At 41.2% G+C, this 23794-nt stretch overlaps 1 protein-coding gene across 1 annotated transcript in view; it reads right to left on the bottom strand.

The window, feature by feature from the left end:
* Positions 1-21681: 21681 nt before the first annotated feature.
* LOC112951300 (coiled-coil domain-containing protein 171-like) overlaps positions 21682-23794 on the bottom strand; it is a 57184-nt gene continuing 55071 nt past the window's right edge. Inside the window, exon 5 of the mRNA XM_026043963.1 lies at positions 21682-21972. Within this exon, the coding sequence (XP_025899748.1) occupies positions 21931-21972 (42 nt within the window). The 3' untranslated portion in view covers positions 21682-21930. The remainder of the gene's footprint in view (positions 21973-23794) is intronic.

The raw sequence follows: 23794 nt of genomic DNA, 5'->3' as shown, positions 1-23794 counted from the left end.
TCCAAATATTTAAATCACTGGGAAAAAAATACATGTTTGCTTTCACTTCTATGCCAAGCCCATAAAATAAACAAAAATAATGTCAAAAGTCTAAACACTATCAGCCCTTTCGACTGCAAGTTTGTTGGACAGCTAGTGAAATGTTTTATAACAGATTCCAATTATCACTTACATTTTTCCTTTTGAATTCTTTTTCCCAGATGATTCAACTCATAATTATTTTAATTTTGTGAAATGGCCCTTCAGCATCYTTTTGTACAAGTACTGGTGGTGTGAACCATATTTTGTTTGGAGGTAACTACTGTAATCGAGTGAAGACCACTTGCATTCAAAAAATTTCTAATTTCCACTTCTGAGATCAGTTTCTTCTTGTCTATCAAGGTCAAGTCTAACACAGAACTCCCTTGAGTTCTATGTAAACTTCTAATATAGCACATTTTAAGCCAAAAAATTGCTACCTACTATTTTTAAAAATTTGAAGAACAGGAAGTGTGAGCTTGGCTGCACATGGCAATTGGACTGAAGTCACACATAAGGTACCTGTCTATGGAAAATAATGGATTACTCATGAACTCATTCTTACCTSCTAGAGAAGGGTGCAGAGCAGCCGGTGGCTGCACTAGCCTGGCATCTACAGAAGGGCAATGTAAAGACAGGGCTTTAAACATGAAGGAAAGCCAACAACATGAAATAAAACACAATTTGAAAAAACCCACAAATTTATCAAAAATTTCTTAAAGGAACAGAAAAGATTCAACAGAAAAAAAATGAGAAATATCTGTAAATACCTTAAATATCTGAAATATCTCCAAAAAATTCTACCTACATTATTCATCTTAACTAACTTGTTCTTCTTTGCTAAGWTGCTACTACATGTACCACATTTCAGCCATTCAGAAAACAAAACAAAAATATTTTTAGCTTTCAACTTTTATTATTTTTCAGAACAGAATGAGTGTAATTTGTACATGCAGTTCCATGCCCAAGGGAGATGCCAAGAGTTCASCAAATGCGTATCACTTGATTCAGGTACCAACATGGGAGTGTGAACTCTGATTTAAGGAAGGTAAGAAAGTATCTCTGGAAATATGCTGCAGGTGAGGTTGGGGACAGACTTTGTGGAGAGTGACCCAGCTGGCTACTAGGTGAGCTAAAATCTGAGTATCTCACCCAAACACCTAATCTGGACATCTAATGTGAAACTCTCAATGTAATGCCTAGGGAACCTCCAAGACAAATACTGCTGGGTGCTGTGCTGGGATGCTTAAGCTCCAGATCTGATTTACTCTGTTGAATAGATGAGAACAGATACACACAGTTTATGTCTGCATACTTCAATTTACACCTACATAAGAAACTTCTGGTACCTCTGGACTTCTGAACTGCAAGAACCAGGAGGCACTGAGCCCCAACAAGCTTCAAAGGAAATGAAAGCACTTGATCAYAGTCCAATGCAAACGTGGAACAAAGAATAAAGGTAATTTCTTTCTCTTCAGGCTGGTTCACTGTTTTTAGTAGCAAAACAACAGACACGTCAGCTTTAACTGTTACCTGTCTTCCATATCCACATATATGTGCAAGGCTCTTTTAAAAAATGACTCCTTTGAAAACAGATGAAGAATTTTCAAAGGGTTAATTGCAGTTGTACAATCACATGAATTGTATGTACATTTAAAACCAAAAAAGATGAGGAAAATTGAGATACAGATAGATTAAATTACTCCTTGATGGTTGACACCAAGTTCACCTGATGAGAACTTGGTTCCCTACAGGATGGACATCATGTCTGTATTGCAGTTAGCACACTTGTCTGAGTCTGTAAAGTTTTCAGCTCACACTACTTCGCCATACTGAAAAAGACTGAAAAGTCTTTTTCACGATAAAAGTGTCACCCAACAAGCACCACGTAGCCCTCACGTCTCAGCAGGGTTGYCTGGGTTTGTGCCGTGCTTGGAAGYGCCTCTGAAGGGGACGTGTGACGAGCAGCTTYGCCTCGCGTCAGCCCCGCTGCGGTGGCTCTCGCAGGCCCTGGCTGTGCCCCGTGCTGGGCAGCGGCCCCGCTGCAAGGACACCCCTGCAGGCAGCAGCAGAATCCGGCAATGGGGCCTGTGACCACAAGCACCACCCAGCCACCCCATCGCCCCACACAACAGCTTCCAGCTGAGGGTGTCACCGACACACCGAGTAGGCCCCAGGTGCCATGAAAACAGAGAAAGGGAGCCCCAGCCAGGCCACCCTCCTCCAGAGCCTTGTCTGTGCTTCACAAATGACAATGACAAYCCTGGGCTGGCGTCCTGGCAGCCCCAGACGGACAGGGAAAGKTCTAACAGGGAGGAAACCACCTCCTGGTACTTCAGAAAATTCACATCAGAGAGGTGCCCTAGAGCCGCTGAGCTTGCCCGAAGATCTAGGTTTCACCGAGGTCTCCAMAAGCCTTAAGACTTTCTGGGCTTAGATCAAGAGAGACACTTCTCTGAGGTTACTGGCTTAGCTTGTTCAGTATTTTAAAATATATATTATAATGAATTTTCCATCAAAGCTGTCACACTCTATCTATCTGTGTTACAAAGATAAATATAGGAAAGACGTTGCTATAGAAAAAAAACTGAGTTACCATTTCAAGGCAGGCACTATCTGTGCTGTAATACTTAGATCCTCCTGCATGGTGCCCCATGAGAAGGGAAAACTTAGCAAAACAAACAAACAGCAATTTCTCATCTGCAGCAGCGCTTTGATGTTGCCCTCAAAAACTTGCTGTGGGGCAAGAAGGGCAACGCACCTTATATGGGAAGCCAAGAGTTTCTTGTTAGTTTAATTAAAATCCTACAGTGTAACTAAGCTGCAGCAAATACTTCTTTTGGGCAGCCTGGCTAGAACAACACTAAGAGTCCAAATTGTCTAAATAAGGCAATATAAATCTCACTAATGACATGGATTAATAATTGTTACACAAACCCTCCCTGTAGCTTCCCTTTTCCTGGTACTGTGTCACCCTCTTCAGTGGGTGCACCCAGGGACAGGGGTGGCTCTCACCTTGCACCACTTGCACAGGGGCTGCAATGATGACCATGATATTTCTTCTCTTCTGGGATGAAAGAGCATGATCCTTTGGGATTCTTCCTCTTCACCCTAGAGGCCACTTGGGACTATTTTACACATCTTCTAACACTTTTAAACTTTTCTTTCTGCATTGCTCTGCAGTGCCATGTCGCATATGCTAGATAAGTTGCATTTTACATAGGGATATAGTGTTTTTATATAACAAATATAGTATATTTGTTACATCCATGACTAGCTCTGCTCCTGTGCACAGGCTGAGCTCCGAGCCCGGGCTCCCGGTTCCAACCCTCTGCTGTATCATCCCGTGATGGCCTCTTCAGTTCCCAAGACCTCTGCTGTCTGCCATAAGGTTGTTATATTCATCATAAATACTTCATTTCACACAGAATAGCCATACTATCCTTTAGGAACTATGGCTATTCCACTAGTGTATACAGATAAGCAGAAGTAAAACGAATTAGGCAATAGCCACCTGGTTATTAGAAAAGCTGCTATCACAGCGAAATCAGCTAAAACAAAGCCCCAGGTGAGTCAAGAAGACCCAAGCAAACCCTCAGGTTAGCTGACGCCTTGCAAACTTATTACAGGGCCTACAGCCTTTACTAGAAATAGCGACACAGTAAATGCAGTATTTATTGGGCTGAGCTTGACTACTTAGTTTCTTGTTGAGAGATTAGAAAAATAAGAAGTTCCACCAGAGGAAGGGGGACAATTTGAAGGMAGTGCTCCGCATTAGTGCGGTGCACAAGGCCAGCGCACAGCCGGGTACCCGTCAGGAAGGGCAGGGCTGAGCGGGCCCCGACGCGGCCGCCCCACGTGGGTGCTCCAGGGCGCTTGCTCGTGACGGCAGGACGAGCCAGCCGGGACACACGTGCACCCCTACACTTCGTACCTCACTATTTACCGTGGCACATTAATGAGCAGAGCCAGAACTGCTGTAAACGCACTTCCAAATCGCACTCATGGCATAAGGATGCTCAGCTCCGGCTCCACTGRCACCCGGTGCACAGATGCTCCCGCACGTGCCACGTGTTGGCCTGTGAGCAAGGAAAACCCCTGGCAGGTTCACAAAGCTCCTCTCAGCTTGGGGGAGGAGGTGTCCATCAGGAGTAGTCCTTGTTGCACCCCAGATTTTACTTAGTGCTGCCCCACATTTTGTAATGGCACCTGTCTCTGCCGGGTCAAACAGCCTGTGTCATATGGACAGCATGTCATATGCACCACCATATGTGCAGCTTCACACATTGCTGGCAAACAGGTTTGTATTTGCATTACTGTGACTTAGGAATGCATACACTGCCATTTTCCCTTCAACTTTCTCTTTTTTTAAAAGAGTTCCACATAATGCTCTGCATAAATGGGAGTGTACTTATGTATACATAAGCAAATAGATATATCTTGGATGGAGATCTTTATAAGCCCCGAGTAAAATTTTATGATCGAGTGGAAAAGCCTTCAGAGAGGGAGCCTGAAATGGACCTTGCAGAGACTGCAGGAACATCCTCGCAAAGGGTAGCGTTTGGAGGGACCCYGGCCTGGCAGCGACGCTCTGCACCCCTCGCTCGCACTCCCAACACTAGCACTGCGATGGGAAACGAGCATGGTAAACAGCAATTTCCACCAGCAGTATTAATATCAGGGGCTCCTGTAAAACCAATAGCATAAGTCTTGCTTTTAGCACCGTAGCACATGTTTAATTAATCAGGCCTGCCATCCTCATTTGCCCTTCACTGGGTTTCACTGATGATWACCCAGTGGAAAATTCAGCCCCTTAATGCAAACAATATCCTTTTTAACACTTTCTTTCCAGGGATGAGCCAATTGCAGGGGGTGGCRGGTAGGCGGTTGGGCTCTCTCCTTGCTCCCCGGACCTCACAGCACATTTAACCCTTAAAACGGGTTGCAGACCYGCCGCTCATCCAGAAAAGCTTCCCATCCAAGCCATCTTTTCTCTTCCTTTCAGCCTTGCTTACAGGATTAGAGACAAATATTTGAGCGCCACGTGAAATGTGAGGCTGGAGAGGTATTAGGTGCTAAGTTATTCTGATTTATTCTGTGGAAGGAGTCATGAGAAGCAGCACAAAGCCCTCTCTGATTCCGAGTTTTAGGGCSAATCGCAAGTTACACTTTTCAAGGACGTGGGGGTTTTATTTTCTTCCTGCTAGGAATGAGTGGGGGGGAAAAAAAAAAAAAAGAAACCATCTAAGAAACGAAACCCTTGTAAATAAAATATAATTCACAGACAGGAGAGGAATTTTCCTCTGGGTCATTATTAGCGAAACTCAGGGAGGGGATAATAAGGACACGAGACCTGATTAATTAAACATTTGCGCTTATTGTGTGTAATTACAGCGTTGCGATGGGGTGTGCGGACACGAGCGGAGCGGTGGCGGCGCCCTGCGGCCCAGCCGGGACCGGGGCCTTCCCGCTCGTGCCCGGTACCACGGGCTGTGACAGAACCGCGCAGTTTCCACACACACAGCACCCGAAAGCTTCACACATGCTCATGTGGGATTCATTCTCCTTTTTTTTTCTCACACTTCAGTCTGTGTCCGAGCCACAGGTATCGCACAGCGTTTAATGCACAGAGACTTTTGTTTGAACAGGTTTTTTTGAAAGTTCCCCACAATGCTGTATTTGCAATTTTAATTTTAGTTTAGTTTAGTTTTGTTTTCCTACTCATCAACTTATCTTGGGTTTTGCAATGTTCCAGCAAAGAAGGCTAAACATAACAAAACATAATAAAAATGTGGCAGCATCATCTGTGAGGCATTGCAGGATTGTTTACTAATGCAGCATCACCCTGCCTACAACATACCGGGGTCCAGACATTAAATTACCAATGCTCAAGTGCAGTAGGTAGCAGCGCACTCGGAGTCACGGCATGTCTCTGCTCTGAAAGGCAAGTGAGAAAACAGCATTTTGGGGATCTGCTTCTCTGAGGCCAGGATTGACAGCGCTCCAAACATCCCTGTCACTGCAAGATGATCTCTCTTTCTGACGAGGCAAGAGCAGCCCCGTCTGCCTCCGGGAAATGCTGCATCCAGCTCCCCTGGGCAGGAGCAGAGCAATTGCTGCTGCAGGAGGCCATTTTTCCTGCAAACATTTTGTTTCGTTTTGACTTCCACTCATTAGCACAACTGGAGGGTCTGAGGCTGCCACACGCTGCTGCAGGTGCTGCTCCCACCCGGAGCGACCCTACCAGGCAAGAAACCCAGGAAATTGCACCCAAGAAGCAAATCAGACTTCATGCAATTAGATTTATTTTTTTCCCCTGGTAGTGTTATTTCTAAACCTCTCTCAGTTTCTGCCTGCCTTGGAGAAGTTTCACAGCACTTGTTGCTCTCCTTCCCCTGGCCACACACCAGGATTAAACCAGACGCTTTTGAAGAGCCCCACAGATGCAGCGTGGGCAGTGTCAAGAGGCAGGGAGGAATTGGGGTGTTGGAGCCCGGGATGTGTGTGAGCAGAGCAGCACCGCGCTGGGCGCAGCAGGAGCCAGCGCCAGGTGCAAGCTATGACCTGGGAGCACCAGGCAGGAGACAGCGTCTTCCACAGGCTGCAAGATGGGAAGGTGCTGGAGCAGGAGGCAAAACCAGCCCTGTCCATGTGCCCGGAGCCAGACCCCCCAGCCTCATCCTCCGGCAAGGGTTCCCACGGGGCGCCAAGCTTCCCACACCGCATCCCCTCCGCGCTCTCTTGCTCCCTTCATCCTTCCCCACACAGCAGGGTACGGTCCTGAGGGTCTCTGCGTTTGACCTGCACCATGCCCAGTAAATACATAATTAAAATTGTGAACACTGACTTCTTCCTTCTGCCCTCCTTTTTTTCAACTCCTGTCTGGTTCTAGTAATTTGCTAGATTTCCTTGTAATTGCTTCTAATTATTCATTGCATTAGCCTGATGAGCTGTAGCTATACATCTTCAGCAAAAGTAAGATTTGGATACAATATGCCTAAACATCTCCAGTGGGACAAGCTGCAGCATGTTTCCAGAACGAGGGGGAAGCTTGACAGATACTAGCAGCACAGGCCACTTCTTAACGTGACAGAACGAAGAAACCAAACAAAAAAGAAGAATCGGTGCCAATTTTGTAAGTGGATTTAAAGGGCAAGTAAATGCACTTTGCTCGCTTTCAAAAATATTTATCCAGTCATCGTTTTCAGGCAGTTTATCATAAAAGTCAGATTGCACATGTGTTTTCCCCCCCATGCTTCCCGATGGCCTTCACAAGGAACTCACTGAACTGATGCAGTGGAAAAGACACAGCAGGAACGATCCTTGCTCCTCCATTATACAAGTGCCTTCAAACAAAGAATGGGGCTTTCAGACTACTTACAAATTCTAACGAGGTTYTGCTAGGAATATGGCTTCCTGCACCGGGCTCCACTGGAGAAAAAGGGGCTGCTTTTATGAGCAGATTTGCCAGGACTAGGTCTTGCCTTTCATTTAGCTCCGAGGTTGAAATATTCCATCTCTAAGGCAGTCACAATTCAGCTTTGACTGAAACTAACTAGGAAGCAAACGCTGAATTTCTTTAGACTCCTTTGAAAGCCTCAGCTATACATTAGCACTGGATTTGGTGCATTTTGATTTATGAGTGGAAAGCATGTGAAATAACAACACAGGAAAAAAAAAGCAAGTGCAGTTTGGTATCTGGAAAGGGGGCATAGAGCCCATATCCCACAGCTCTTTTTAAAATTTGCTCTTGATTAGCAGTTAGGGCCAGTCACTTAACCTCCCTGCCCTGAGCTTCCGTGAGCAAAAGACGGAGAAACTCCAACCTCCCTGCCTCCCACGGACTCACAGGATCTCCTGATGAAAAACAGGAGGAAATTCAGGTTGCTCGGTAGCAAAAATATGGGAAATGTGTTCAACTGCCTGCTGAAGTAGGGGTGCTAACTTGAGAGTTGATGCCTTTGGAAATGCACATCAGGGAACTGTCTGGTATGCCTGATACACCGTGCAGAGTGGCACTAAGTAGTTAAATCAGTCTCATAATCAGCTTTTTCTCTCTCTCAAGGAGCTGGGACAGGAGAAACAGAGAGCTGTCCACAGCAATGCTACCTCTGCAACTTTGCTATTGAGATCAGCAGCTTTGCCAGAAGCCTTTAAAGCAGAGGTGAATGTTATGTGAAAATAAGCAGCAGGGGATCCTCAGTGGCTTACAGACAGCCCGGGGAGTAACCAGGGAGGCATTTCTTTTTCCTTCAGCCTTGCACTGTGCAGTGTTGCAATTGACTGGGTGACGCAGTAGCAGAAATCAATCGAAAACTCTAATAAGGCTGTGGGTACGAACGAAGGGGAGCAAGTGAGGAAGATTGCAGCTGACATGGCCMGGCTCTGCGGTTGTGTGCGGGGAATGCAAGAACAGGCCCAGGCCCCGTGCAGGCCCGGCAAGGCCCGGCCCTGCAGGGACAGGCCTGACGCTGCTCTGCAAAACACGATGGATCCACTGGAAAGTGCAAAACACACCAAAGACTGGGCAGAAAGCCCAGTGGATGGTTGGCCACAGCAAGTGCGGACATGTGCCCGGAGCTGCGGTGCCGAGGGGAGTGAGGAGGCCCTTCCGCCAGGGCTTTCAGGGGCAGCGCAGGGCGCTCGCCTACAGCTCAGGTCCTAAATTTGGCTTCAGGAACATGTTGGAGCAGTTTACTCCTGTTTAGCTTCAGAAACAACTGCCAAACTAGTCAATACACAAAACTGAGTCCTCTCAACTTACGTGGGCCAAGTGTTGATTAAATACTTCACATAGGGCCTCTGCTGGACCACAGCGTAAATCCTTCTGTGCACTCAGCTGACAGCAGGGARGGACCCATTTTTCTCTACCTGCCTTTTTTTGCTGTTTTTTTCCACAAATATAACAACTCTATGGCAGGATAGTCTTTAATGTCAGTGAGTATAGGGAAGGAGTAGAAGGAGAATGGGAAAACATGGATCACAGTCCACCCTCTCCAGCATTAAGCTCCATTTTCACAGCTGAAAACACTACCTAGTAGTGTTGCAAATCCCTCAGTCATCTTCATATAACTCTTCCAAATTGGTTTCTTTCTCTTTATTTAAAAAAAAAATAGTTTAAAGGAGAGCATGAGAGAACTACAGATAAGGGTAATAAGAGTTAAATTATTAAAAGCAGAGATGAGGCAAAATACTTGGAGTCTGTTTACTACACAGTAGGACATGGTGGAGCATAGGCAGGTCCTTTAAACTTCTCTGGGCCACATTACAGCAGCCTTCAAATGAGCTTGCAGCCCTCCTCACTGTGTAAAAAAGCTTTCCAAAGCCTCAGAGGAGGGAAAAAATTACAAAACTTTGTTGTTATTTTTGCTAACAAAAAAAATCTATAGAACCTGCTCACCAAAGGGAAGGAGAAACATGGAGAGACAACCATTGGCTCAGTAACTCCTTGAAGCGCTGAGCATCTTGGTAGGAAAGCAATCCATTCATTGTTTTTTTTCTCCTAATAGTGTTGGGTGTAATATAGGCCTGGGTGAAATCAAAGTCCAAAACCGATTTCATTCGATGGAATCAGTGTCTCCCATAGGAAGCGTCTCCCTTTTGTCCCTCTCYGGTTCATCATCCGTGCTGTCAAAGGGCACCCTCACCGTCCATTCTCTCAAGGACCGTGCAATCTCCATGCTTCCAGGGCTTTCTCCCATATTTCAGATTATTTCAAATCTATTTCACAGCAGTTGCCTAAACTGACACACTGGCTATTCCTTCTTTGTCCATCATCTTTGTCCATCATTATTCACCAAGGGGAAATCATGCTTAACTAATCTGATCACGTTCTATGAAGGAGTGACTAGTTGGATAGATGAGGGCAGAGTGGTGGATGTCATCTATCTGGACTTCAGCAAGGCTTTTGACACCGTCCCTCACAGCATCCTCCTGGGCAAGCTCCAAAGGTGTGGGATAGATGAGTGGACGGGGAGGTGGATTAGGAATTGGCTCAGCGGCAGGGTGCAGAGAGTGGTAGTCAGTGGCACGGAGTCTAGTTGGAGACCTGTGGTTAGTGGTGTCCCCCAGGGGTTGGTCCTCGGTCAGGTCCTGTTCAGCTTATTCATTAACAACCTGGATGAAGGGCTGGAGTGCTCCCTCAGCAAGTTTGCCGATGATACCAAACTGGGAGGAGTAGCTGATAGCCCTGAGGGCTGTRCTGCCATCCAGAGGGACCTGGACAGAATGGACGACTGGGCGGCGAGAAATCTCATGAAGTTCAATAAGGGCAAGTGCAGAGTCCTGCACTTGGGGAGGAATAACCCCGGACACCAGTACAGAGTAGGGGTTGACCTGCTGGAGAGCAGCCCCACAGAGAGGGACCTCGGCGTCATGGTGGACAACAAGTGGACCATGAGACAGCAGTGTGCCCTGGTGGCCAAGAAGGCCAACAGGATCCTGGGGTGCATTAAGAAGAGCGTCTCCAGCAGATCAAGGCAGGGGATTGGGCCCCCTATACTCCGCCCTGGTGAGGCCACATCTGGAGACTGTGTCCAGTGCTGGACTCCCCAGGACAAGAGGGATGTGGAGCTGCTGGAGAGAGTCCAGCGCAGGGCTACCAGGATGATCAGGGGCCTGGAACATCTGCCCTGTGAGCAAAGGCTGAGAGAGCTGGGCCTGTTCAGCCTGGAGAAGAGAAGGCTGAGGGGGGACCTGATCAGTGTCTATAAATACCTCAAGGGAGGGAGTGAGGAGGAGGGGATGGCCTCTTTTCAGTGGTGGCCAGCAATAGGACTAGAGGAAACGGCCACAAGCTGAGGCACCAAAAGTTCCACAGGAACTTAAGGAAACATTTCTTGACAGTGAGGGTGCCAGAGCCCTGGAACAGGCTGCCAGGGAGGTTGTGGAGTCTCTTTCTTTGGAGATCTTTAAAACCCGCTTGGATGCAGCCCTGTGCCACGTGCTCTGGGTGTCCGTGCGTGAGCAGGGGGGTTGGACTAGATGACCTCTGAGGCCCCTTCCAACCTTAAGCATTCTATGATTCTATTCTATGATCACAAAAGTCATGTTTACTAGGAAGTGCTTATTTTCTGGACAACTAGTACACTTTAGGGCTTACCTTTTCTATCTACTTACCACATATTCCCTGTTAAATCAGTAGGAGAACTCAGGCAGCAAATGGTGCAGCAGAAAACATTGCATCTCACCGTTTCTCAGAGCTGTGGGGAAAGAACCTTCTGAAGGTGATTTCTGGTTTATACAGCACCGGACCTTTGAAGTACACTCAATCTGGGATCAATTCAGGAATTTACAGATTTAGGTTATCAGCCCTTGTTTATTCACAATGATGAGAAGAGTTTAATTAATACAAAGCATATTAGTCAATTCTTTGCTTTTAAACCTTACCTTTTGCCCATCAGCCAATCAATATGTATTTTAATCTTCTCCCCTTTTCAGATACAGTTTTAACATCGCACAGAACAGAGAAGCAGACTTCACAATCATTAATTGCCATTACCAGCCCTTTCATTTTCTGAACATCAGCAATTTCTATAATTTCCACTTTTATCCATGTGGTATATTATCCATTCTTATTCACCACTTACTTCTGAAGTATATTTTTATATTGCAGAGAGTTTCTATTAAGAAATAACATGAAATAATTTTTTAATAAAATTTCCTTATTACTCTCAGAATTTCTTATGTTTGACATGGAAAAGGAAGTTAAAATAAATTTCAAACTTGCTTAAGGCATGGATAATGAAAACATACTAATTTTTCCTGCCACAAATACTGTTAAGCAACCAATTTCAGACACAGACTAACTCAAAAAAGCCTAGGTTATAATTAAATACATCAAAATGAAAGTCTTTGAAATTCTGTCCATTCATAGTGTGTCAACAAATAGCCATATTCTGGTGATCGCTGGTCACATGTAGCACAGGATAATTGTGGACATGACTGGATATTTCTCTCCTTCTGTTAATCAAGGAAATCAACAGTTMTAAATAGATTTAGGAGAAAAATTCTGACTGAACATTATTTCCATTTTATTCACACAATTTATTTTCAATTGGACCAGAGATTTAGCGTGCTCATCTCCTACATTCATTTTCATAATTTCATTCATTTTTAATTTTTTTTGCCATAGGCTTGCTTGCCTTTATTCRCTGCAAGACTTTAGAAATTTGATGACTTTAGTCACATCACCCTCGTGGTAATATCCTGGGCACAATTACCTTGTGGAGGTAATGTTCATGAACCAGAAATGGCTGCAAGACAGACCAAACACTAAATGATGTAATTTTTTTTTTTAATAAAAGCAGCTGAGTTTGTGTAATCATGATGAAATAATGCTGTCCCTAGGGACGGGACATCTTTTTAGGCAGACTCTTCATGGTGTGCATAATTGAGGCAAAGAAAATAAAATATCATTTAGAAATTTCTTACACTGATAGTAAGAAAAGGATATGAAATTTACAAGCTAATTGAGTTAGCCTATATTTCTCACAGAATGTTTAAACTCTGCTTTAATATAGCAGCTATCCTAGAAACTCCTAAAATTGCACTAATTAGAATCATTTTCTTTCTTCTCTTTTTCTCATAGGAGACTTTTTCACTTTGGAAAAGGCAAAGAAAAAAGAAAGATCAGAAAAGACAATATTATTGAAGTGAAAAAATATAAATATATATACACACAATGAAAGGAGCAGGGCAGACGGAGCAAAATGAGAAGGGAAAGTTACAGAAAAGACTCTGGAAGCTATGCAGAAATTTCTATGTCAACACTTTCCTCAGGACTGTGGCCCAGATTCCAGTTTAAAATCAGTCCAAATAACTTATACGTATATCATCTTCCTGTCTCTAAGATTCATATCTTCTTGAGAGCTTCAGATTTGACTACAAAATTATAGTCTCTGAATTGGATGCGAATTAGACAACTGGTTTAATGAACAAAGATCACTAGCAGCTGCTCAAAGAAATAAGTTTGTATTCTACTAGTTCACATGGCGAACTGTAACTACTCTATGAACTTTGTAAGAGGTTCTTGCAGACTCTGACAGAGGTAGAAATCATTTCAGTTATTAAAAGAAACCAACTCTTTTTGTGCAGCACCAGAAAGGGGAAACTCCTCCCTTTCAAATTATAAATCTTTATAGTGCAATTCTTTCTGGCCAGGAGGAGGACTTCAGACACTTTTTCAAATAACCCCAGCTGTTTAATCTGTACCCTTCACGAAGTCAAGCTGTGTGTGTACGTGAGAGAGAAACATTTTTGCTGAAATAGGATGAATCTCATGGTTCTGCCTGGTCCACAGTGAAACTAGCTGCTTCTGACAGGGGAAGGAACCTAATTTTCCTTTGCAGAGAATGGCATTATAAGGCTTATCAATCTTTATACTTTAGTAGCCTGGTCAGGACCTGTGACCACAGGGAGCAAATTTCTCCTGCAAAGAAAGTGGAAAGTAGATCCATTAACATAGCTATTTGATCTTATTTCTGTAGAAAACTGGAAACTTCTGATTTTAATTTACAGGAAAACATGACTGGTAATAATAAGTCTTATTTATTGCTTCCTTTTAAATGCACTCTTAGCGACAGTCCAAAGTCAGATCGTCAGGGTGTTCACCCTTAGTTTTCAAGCAATTTGTTTGAAATTCTAGCAAACCCAATACCCCAGTAGTAATGTTTATTGATTTCCCTACCTTTCCCAGTGCAGTGATCAATGTATTGTGGACGTASAGGAGTGTAAATGCAAACAAAATAAATATTCAACAAATACTTAACAAATGTACTAGATGTAGTTAAAATTGCTGAAGTGATTGTTTTACACTGGAGAATATTTGAATTTTCAGTAAATTAGAATACCTTCACAGACTACAGGGCATTAATACACAACAAATGATAATATAAAACTTTGCATGAAAATAACATTTCTATCTGAGGGTTTTTAAAAGTACTCAATGTCCTCTGAAGACATCCAAAGGTTCCTGGTTCTTTTTCCTCATCCTTCACAATTATAACTGCATTGTTTCTGTAAATTAGGATGTCAGTCAGGAAAATGCTAGCACACTTTTTCTAATTGGCTAGTTTTTACATGTCTTCCTTTTCCAGCTTTTTGAGCAACTGACGAGAAGTGTTTTGCCACTGGCCTAGCACTGTGTTATTTGGCTCACAAGGCTTTAAAATGGGKTTATCTCCAATGCCAAACAATGTAAACTTCTCAGCTTGCTGGTACTCAAGTTCTCCCCACYCTCCTGCTAACAATTTAACACATTCTGCCTGAAAAGAGGTTCGGAAGTTCACCAAGCAACGCTTGGTTCTACTTGCTTGCCATTACTGCTTCTGGGTAAAAAAATACCAAGTTCAACACAATGTATACAAYATATCTAACAGCACATAAACCAAAGAGTGCTAAAGAACATGTTAAATAAAATAAAGCATTAACATGTTTAGAAAGACAGTGCTCAGCAAAAATGTTCATGTGCTAACACACTGCATTAACACACTGCATGTTAGTGTGTTGGATCTACCGTAGGATCCTCCACGTTTGCTTACGAGCTCACCCCTCTCTACTGCCCAGTACTCCTTTCAGGAGAACGCAGCATTTCTGGAATCTGCACAGATTAACTGTTTTTCCCTTGGGCCAGTGGCAGGTGGAAGATGCAGGTCCCATTCCCACAGGACAATGTGCTATATGCCCTGCCTGCAGATGTCCACAGCACATAGGAACTCAAAAAGAATACCTACAGCTGCAAACTGAACTAAGACTGTGAAGCAGCTAACCAGATTAGAAACATTTTAATGAGATCTTGCACACTAAGAGGAAAATTAAATGTATTTATTTAAATACACAAAAAAGGGGAACTTTACGTGAGCTGCTACTTCCAGAACAAGCTGACACTCAAGGTATTTTATATGATTTACCACTCACTTTGACTAACCCAAATGCCAAAGTCAACGTTCCTGATGTGATCTAATAAGATGGTATTAGAACTGGGAAGTTCRCACAGCACATCAAAATGTGCTGTGCACATCCATGTAAGTCAGGTCCATCTGCAGTTGCAAGCTTCAACCAGGCTCCTGCCATCAATGTGAAAAATGGCATTGGCTTGCAAAAATCGAAGAAGTCATAACTCATGAGCATTTACAAACTTATTTCCAGGACACAGAAATCTAATGACTTCCAGAAAGTAACCTGCAGTCATGAGAAAAATCCTGGAAAGCACAGAACCTAAAAGCATAACAAAGCTCTTTGGGAATAGACAAACAGCATGCTTCTACTTCAGCCAAAATAGGGAAATATATAGCAGCTGTCTATGTGAGGGTTGTTGTTTTGGAAGAGTTACTCTACTGTGCACAAGCACGGCATGAAATATTATGCCAGTCTTGCCCCCACCCTTCTATGCTCACCAATATGTATCACCTCCCAGGTACCTCTTTAAGAGCTTTAAGTGCACTGTTATATGTGTTTCTGTACCTCACTTGCTGTGCTAGTCTCTATTGCTCCCTTTTACACTATCATGGAGACTTAACATTGAGAAGTACGCAAAGAAAGGACATTAAATTACTTTTTTTCTAATTTAGACAAAGATAAAATCAAAGACCCTTTGCCTGTCCTAAGGCAAGTTAGAGGAGCCATCAGAAAATGCTCCTCCAACAAACTTGCCTTCTCAAGCTGCCTTTGCACTTTTCAAGGTCTATTTGCTAACTTACTTAAGACACTCATCACAAAATYTTGAATGCATTCATCTAAAGGCAGAAAAATACTGTCTTACTGTCCTCTGAAAAGGCAGTCTGAAAATGTAATGAGAAAAAAAAAAGTTCGTATTTCTTGTCAATGTATAATGAATGTTGCCACCATCGAGACAATGTAGGATTGTCTCTTACTCCAGCAGAGTAAAACGGCTCTGTCTTCTGCACTATTTTTCTATAGCAGCAGAATATGTCAGTGGATACTTTGCTGAAGAGAACTTTCTGTCAACAATCAGTGTTTCATTGGCATTAATGTGCAGTAAAAGACAACGAACCATGACTCAATTAAACCATCAAATACTGCATTTAAATAACATTAACCCCTGACATTTTAAAAGAACTGTGCAGGATTTTAGCTGCACGACTCTCGTTAAGGTCAGTGCTTTAATATATACAGCTTCCCACCACAAGTGTCTGACTTAAACCTGTAACAAAAGCCAATTGAAAATCAAGACTGAAACCGGGACCTACCTTGTGCGGCCAACATGCTGCAAAGCAGATTTCTTCCAAGCTCTTGTTTATATGAACAAAGTTTATCAATATTCACATAGCACAGAGGCAGGAAAAGAGCTCCATATTTAATTACTAATTACGATGCTTTATGGTTAACTACCATATAGACACAGGWTTCTGATATTTCTCTTTAATTTGTTTCTTTTATTATTACTAAGTAAAAATCTAAAGTGCTATCAGAAGGTTACAGAATGGGGCACTGCTTTGGGTCTCAGCCTATGTCTGCAGGATCCCAACACATTATAAAGACTTTCTCTATGAAGCCATGATGGGGTCAATATTGCCTGGGGCTGGGAAATCCACAGTCACCAAAAATCATTGAAACTCTTCCCTGATTCACATGACAGCACTGCTGCTGTTGCAGGTTCCTACAGCAGAAGGCATTTTCCCTGTGTGGTGTAAAAGGTGCATGGTTCACTTAAACTACTGTTCACAAGGATATAGTCTGGTTCTGCAACAGGAGGCGGCTTCCAGTTCTGCCAGGGGAGGTTCAGGTCAGACATTAAGAGGGATTTCTACAAGGAAAGAGTGATGGAGCCTTGGGACAGGCTGCCCAAGGAGGTGGTGGAGTCACCATCCCTGGCAGTGTTCAGGGAATGTGCAGATGAGGCACTTGGGGACCTGGTTTAGCAGGCAGGATGTTGAAGGGCTTACAGTTGGACTCCGTGATCTTAAAGGTCTTTTCTAACCTTAATGATTYTATGGTTCCTGTGGCCAGGACTTTTTAGAATCCGACTCACCACTGTGAACTAAGGTATTAAAGTGCCTACAAACCAACAGCTATGGGACTGCTGTTTGAGTAAAACAAAGCATCAGTTGCTATGTACGACACACAAATGAATGCAAAGCAATTATGAAAGCAATGCTTATGTATTATCCATAATTTTTTTGTTGCTTTCACTTTGAACAATCTGCTTTGTTACCATTGAGCAGAGGTTTAAAGAAAAATTCTCTGTCCACCCTCAAGATCAAATATTTCAACAGTAATGTTTGTAATCCTTGTGCTTAAAGTTAACTCAATGTATTTCAAAATTAGTCTCTTTTATTGAATTAGGTAAACAAAATTCAAGAACTGAAGCTTGGGCATAGTGGGGACATGAGAAGGCTGGAGATTTATGTCCATGATCACTACTATTGCTATTCTATGAAGAAACAGCAGGTATCGTTAATAAGTGGTAAATTTATTTTTATTACATCTCTTTGATGAAGGAAAATTTTCAAGTGGATCTKCCTAATTCTGAAGACCTTTTCTCATTTTTCTGCCTTTGTCCTTTTTCAGATTTATCATACTACCAGAGACCAGAAATGGCAGTTAAGAGACCAGAAATGGTAGTCAAAGAGACCAGAAACGGTAGTCAAAGATTAATTTCATATGCAGTAATCATGAACAACTGATTCATAAAGCAAGACACAATTTCTTTTTAAACATCAACATCCAACTACAATACATAAAATTGTATACAACCTTACATGATGTTCCCCATGACAGCAAGCAGATCCCCATTAGTGTAACAAAGAACATGTCACCTTCCATCTTTCACTGGAGAAGGAAGGTCTTTTTGCAGAGACCTAACTGAAATCCAAGTCTACATTCATGAAACTGAAGTCAAAATAAAGGTGAAGAATCTATCTGAGACCGCATTTACATCACTTTCAATCCAAAAGTACTGCACATGAAACAGTAAGATAACTTATATGTAAAAAAAGATACCTTTAGATTGCATTACTTTAGATGGTTAGGAACCTCATGCATGGAGGAAAGCTGATACTTAAATATTTCCAAATGGAACTGAGGTGCGTGTAGGGGCAGACATGATGTGAGATGGTTGTTCAAAATGGATCACCAAGGGCTAATGAAGGCCAAAGTAAAGCCAAATTAGTGAAAGTCTAATAACTTTACTAAGCAGGATGAAAGCAAGAAGGGCAGGAAAGGTTATTTTTATGAAGTTAGATTTTAAGGCCAAGTATAAATAGGCAGAAGTAAGCCTGGTGCTCATTAGCAGCAGTGGAAGCAGGATGCTTTTTACATACAGATTTCTATCCAGCAGTCAGTACTGTCCAAGGGCTTAGCTTTCAGGCACCAAAGAACACACCAACAATATAGAAAATCTCTCTAAAACCTCCCTAAAGCAACTTCGTATTTTAAAGAACAGATTCTTAGGAGCTAAGATATACCACTGAACATGCAGACCTACAAAAGCCTGGGAAAAATTGGATAAACTTTGAAGTATTGGATGACAGGAGAATTATATAAAACACTGCAGCAAGTGACCAAATGATCAAATTGACTAAATTCAAAAACATAATATAAAATAATGCCTTTCATTTAATAGAGGGGGTTCAGAGTTTTTGAGTTCTGAGAGTCCTGTAGGCAGCAGTAATCCATAGGTAAATATTCATACCATCACCTTACTAAGGAGATTCAAGATTTTTTCCAGCAATGGACAAGATTCCCATAATTTTTTGTCAAAAGTGTTCTGAATTTGCAAATAGGGGAGGAGGAGAGCCATAAAGCTCCTGTCTACAGCTGCAGTACTGACTGCTAACAATATGAGAAGTAATTTTATAGTACAGTCATCTCAATACACAAGCTCTTTGCTAAGAAGAACGCACACATATGATTCATACTAAYTACTCTAAAACTTCTTCTTCCAACAAAGTTAATCATATACTTTGCAGTCTATGTAGAGAAAAAAAAATGTTTTTCAGAAACATTTTGGTGTCTCTGAAACTTGCTTGGTGAGAAAATAGATGAATATGATCTTTGTTTTGAGACCTATCTGAAAAAGTATCTGTGACCTACTACTTGCCTTGTGCTCCAGAAAACAGGGAAAATAAACCCATCAAGCAGAGGCTTCCTCTCTAAGAAAAGAATTTGGAAGTCAGAGAGGGTAAATTAAGATCAGTTAAGATGCTCTTTTGGTAGCTCCTGTGTYGTCACATTCTACACGAGGATGATTTCCACTGCATCCCTCAAAAGAAATGCTCTGGTAGGGGCATTTGTAGACTACTAATGGAGAATCCATCCAGCTGTTTTTTTCTGTTCTTTTGGAATTTATCACAAACTCCTATTTATTAGATGCCTGGAAAAGCAATGTAAGAATAGTTTACTAATTATGATCYGGTATTCAACTTCTTATTCACCAGCTGGGAATGAGTGGCTTCCCTTTTCAAATGGGTGTCTGAAACTGGAAATTCTCTTCAAAGTGACTGGTTTCAGAAGAACAATCTGAAACTCTCAGCTGGTCAGTACTTCAATGTAGTAACTGACGTAGGCAGCCTTCTTTCAGTAAAAGCATTCAAACTAGTTTTCATAACAAATGACAGACCACTAGACTATTTCTGTTAACTAGGGCAGTTTGCCATAGCTGTGGCCCCTGTGAAACCATAACGAAGTTAATGCATGGAGCAGTCAATGGTAATTAAAGGAGGTAAGATCCACTGTCAGTGAAATGTTGGTTTCAGGATTAGAAACATAACTCAGAAAAAAATCCTCYCATATGTACACTATACAGCATGCAGTGCCAATGATGACAGAGAACACAAAGATTCAGCCTGTGATTTTATTTAGTAGCTTGAGGTCATGTCAGCAATGAGATTAAATACATTACCATAAAGAAAACAGTGTTCTTCCTGTATCAGCAGCTCTCACATTTGAGAGTTCTTGTTGATGTAGAATTTTTTGTATGTTTCTGTTTTAGCATATATACATACATGTACATTGTGGCTACAAACAATAGACTGGAAAAATAGACAAATACCTGAAAAACTTCAAAGTGTTTTCTATTAAAGTTATTTTATCTTTTATTAAATTGGGGATTAATTTAATTAATTAAAATGGGGATTAATGCTAGCCTCTTCAGTACTTGAAAGGAAGGGTATTAGCAAGACTTTTATCATTAGAAGTAGTGCTATTATCTACACAAAAAATGTTTTCCAGCTAAAGTGGTAATTCAGAATTCTGAACTCCTTAAAATAAAATGCTGCTAGTGACGTATCAGAAAAAAATACAAATTCCATAATACATAATATTATTTTTCTAATGTATCATTGGCCCATAATGAGAAACAATCTACTATATGGATTTTGCATTCAATCTTTTTGTCAAAAACAACATAGCACATCAAAAATTAATAACACTGGGGAGTTCAGTGATTAATACAAAAACAAATGGTATATTACAATTTTTCTTTTGTTCTTCATTCACAATGATGAAACTGCTAGGATTTAACCTTTAAGGGTTAAAGAGTTTAATCAATGTCAATGTCTGATCTTCTGAAGGCGATAAAGAACAGTCTGTCTAGCGATACCCAACAGAACATCACTTTGTCAAGCCACAAAGCACCCAAAAGCTTGTCAAGTAAGTTACCAGAAACCTCTTTGTGGTTAGAACTCAGCTCCTTCCTGCTTGACCTATTATTTGATATTTGACCACTTGGTTGCAAGACACTTGCTCTTTCCAGCTGAAATGTCACTGGGGCATCTTGTCAGCTCCCCGACATCTCGGCCTGACATACAATTTTACTTTTGTGTGCTACAAGGCAGAAAATGCAGGGCAATGGCCTTGCTTTAAATTCTGTCAGCATCAAAGATGGGCGTCACTCTTGGGTCCTACCAACAATAACAAAAAAGGAGTCTATTTGAAGGTCAAAACAGCCATTACTTTAAAGTCTTTCCGCTTAAACTAAATACATTACCTGCAACACTGGTCTGGGAACTGTCCTTATAAAGTACATAAACATATAATCAGAAATCCTCCCTGCACAATTGTTCTTTCTTATGTAATGCAGACTTGATAAAAGGGTGAGTTTTCAACGCCTGCAGGGACCAGATTCAGCAGTTAACTTAACTTGTTCAAATAGGCAAGTGGTATCATGTAGCTTTACAAGGAGCAACCTGACCTTCTCACATTGACCAGCAGTGACATTATTGTGCAGGAAGAGAAGCAGTCACATCATTTCTGTTTTGCACAACCTGCTTAAAGTTTGCAACTAAATGCTTGTCTTCAGTTGAGCTGACAAGAGAAAAGAGGGGGCTCAGTGAACCATGGCAGGGCTGCCATGAAATGACAGGAATCATTGGCATACATTTCAAATAGCTCTCTCAATCCTATTAAAGTATTGCAGTCCTGCTTTAAAATAGACAAGTATGAAACAACTTTGATAGATAGAGACTAAAATGGCTTATTGATTTTTTTTTAAGTCTGAGGAAAATTACCCAAAATGTGTCATTCTTTAACATTTAAAAATATATTACATAAAAAATGAGCAACAGCAATAAATAAAACTTGAAAAAATAACTGTTTTGGTATGCAGGGAATGAGAAGCATAGAAATGTGAACATATGAACTCACATTTTCATAAAAATGTAAAATTAATGTAAAAAATGCATATGCTGGACTACAACTCAAAGGTAGCAACAAAATTGCAGTTTAATTGCATCATTTTCCATTAATACAATTTTTTCCTTTGAAAAGATTATTGATAAAAAGAATCTTAAAATCCATTTTCCATTGTTGTTTTGGGACTGGATGTGACATTCAGACTGTAGAAATAGTCTGAAGACTGTGAATTGGCTACATTGTGTATACAACTGTAGGATGTGTCAGGTTCAGCTTGCAATGCCAAAAAATCTGGGATATAACTCTTGTCCAGCTGGATTCCTAGCTTGAAGCCATGGTGATGTTTGAACTGTCTCTTGATTCCTGGAGAAAAATAATATATATACATATTTTTAAAAGAAACAAGCAAGGAAAATAATTTAATTATACCTTATACACCTTATACATTTGTATGTATATARACACATTTGCAAGGACCTGTTTCTTTTTTCAAGTACATGATACTAAAAATCTGTATTATCCTTTGATAAGCAGCAGAAAAGGATATGAAGTTGTGAATTCTGAATTAGTAAGAGCATTATGTTATGTTATCCACAATATTTCAAATATTTACAGAAAACTTCTTTCCCTCATCATGATCACTTTTAGGGTGCTTTTTTAATCAAGTAAACAAATTTATTCTACCAACTCCATATCACTGTTGTTAGAAGAATATGCCATGCCCACCAGGAAGGGTATTATCTTAAACAAATTTTACCTTTACTTAMATGTTTAGTACTCTTTTCAATGTTGTTCTGTTAGAATGTGTTAAGGGAATATGCACTGAGTGTATGTTATTTGGGAGCACGACTCACATTTCCACAAGWCTAGACATTCAGTCAGTTAAAAAGGTTAGACCAGTTAAATTCATCATTAAAGAACTAGCACAGTACCAAAACATTCTGCATCCTACCTTTAAAGACTATATATAATAGCAGTACATCATCAACAATAATTGTCTAAAATACTAAATAAAGACACGCTGCATTGCCTCAAATAGCCACTGATAAAAAAAAAATCATATGGCTCTTCTGTCCTCTACCCGGGTATTTTAATCAATGTGTTAGATGGCTGTGGAAATTACAATGAATTCAAAGAATTATTTCATCAAGTCATAAACTTGTGAAAATTTCACATGAAAAACATAAAGATGAGAAAGATAAAAATTAAGATACTGAAAGACTGTTGCTGTATATTTGACTTTTTAAACACTCCTTTGCATTTCAAGAACATATGTGCATACATCCCCAGGCAGATATGAATACACAGACATATACAGACTCACATACAGCCAAAAAGGAGACTGTGTGTGTGTGTGTGTGTGTGTGTGTGTGTGTGTGTGTATATTCACATGTATTTCATATGCATATTTCAACATATCTAAACATTCAGTCACATGTATAAGCAGATATTCACATGAGATTCTCCCTTCCTCTGTTACTATCGCCAGAGAAAAATCAATGGTTGCCTCTAACATCTACTTCAACAGTTCCCTTTGATATGGACTCGTTTGATTTCCTCATACACCACCAGCTCTCTCGCAGCTACTCAAAGCAGGCAGGTTGTGCTTGACTTCATGAAAGCAGGAAGAACCCACTTGGCAGCAGATTTAGATGACCATTTCAGGGAGATATTTAAAAGGATATAGTGTCTTGGGTTTGCTGAACTCTGGTGGTTACAAGGATGAGATATCAACGCTGGTGACAGGTACTGACCTAGAACACTAGAGCAGTCAGTGCTCACACTTATTAAAAGCGTTAATAAAGCCTTGCTGCATTTGTATCTGCACGTTTGAGATGAGGTCTCATTAACAATATCCACCTATTGTACCAATTAACAGTTTGTTGTTCACATGATTTCATTATGTGACCACATAAACAAAATTCTATCTAAAATATGACAATATTGAAATAGACAAACAACTTGTGTAATTCTAAAAGACCTTTTTGTGTGTAAGCAAATGAGGTCACTAAGCCATAAGCTATAAACTGGTATCATTCTGGGTAATAAATATTGAAGATTAATTGACACATATTGRTTTGCATTGCTTTCATTGTCTCAATTAAGTGGAGTATCATGATGATTAAGAATCACCTGCTACAACTGCACTCTCACACTACGCTTTGTCCAGCAKAGTGATTTTTTT

This window comes from Nothoprocta perdicaria, unplaced genomic scaffold (assembly GCF_003342845.1).
Source record: "Nothoprocta perdicaria isolate Ctin4 unplaced genomic scaffold, notPer1 scaffold_104, whole genome shotgun sequence".
NCBI lineage: Eukaryota > Metazoa > Chordata > Aves > Tinamiformes > Tinamidae > Nothoprocta > Nothoprocta perdicaria.
The sequence above is the reverse complement of the archived record's forward strand: the minus strand, read 5'-3'. Positions and strand labels throughout refer to the sequence as shown.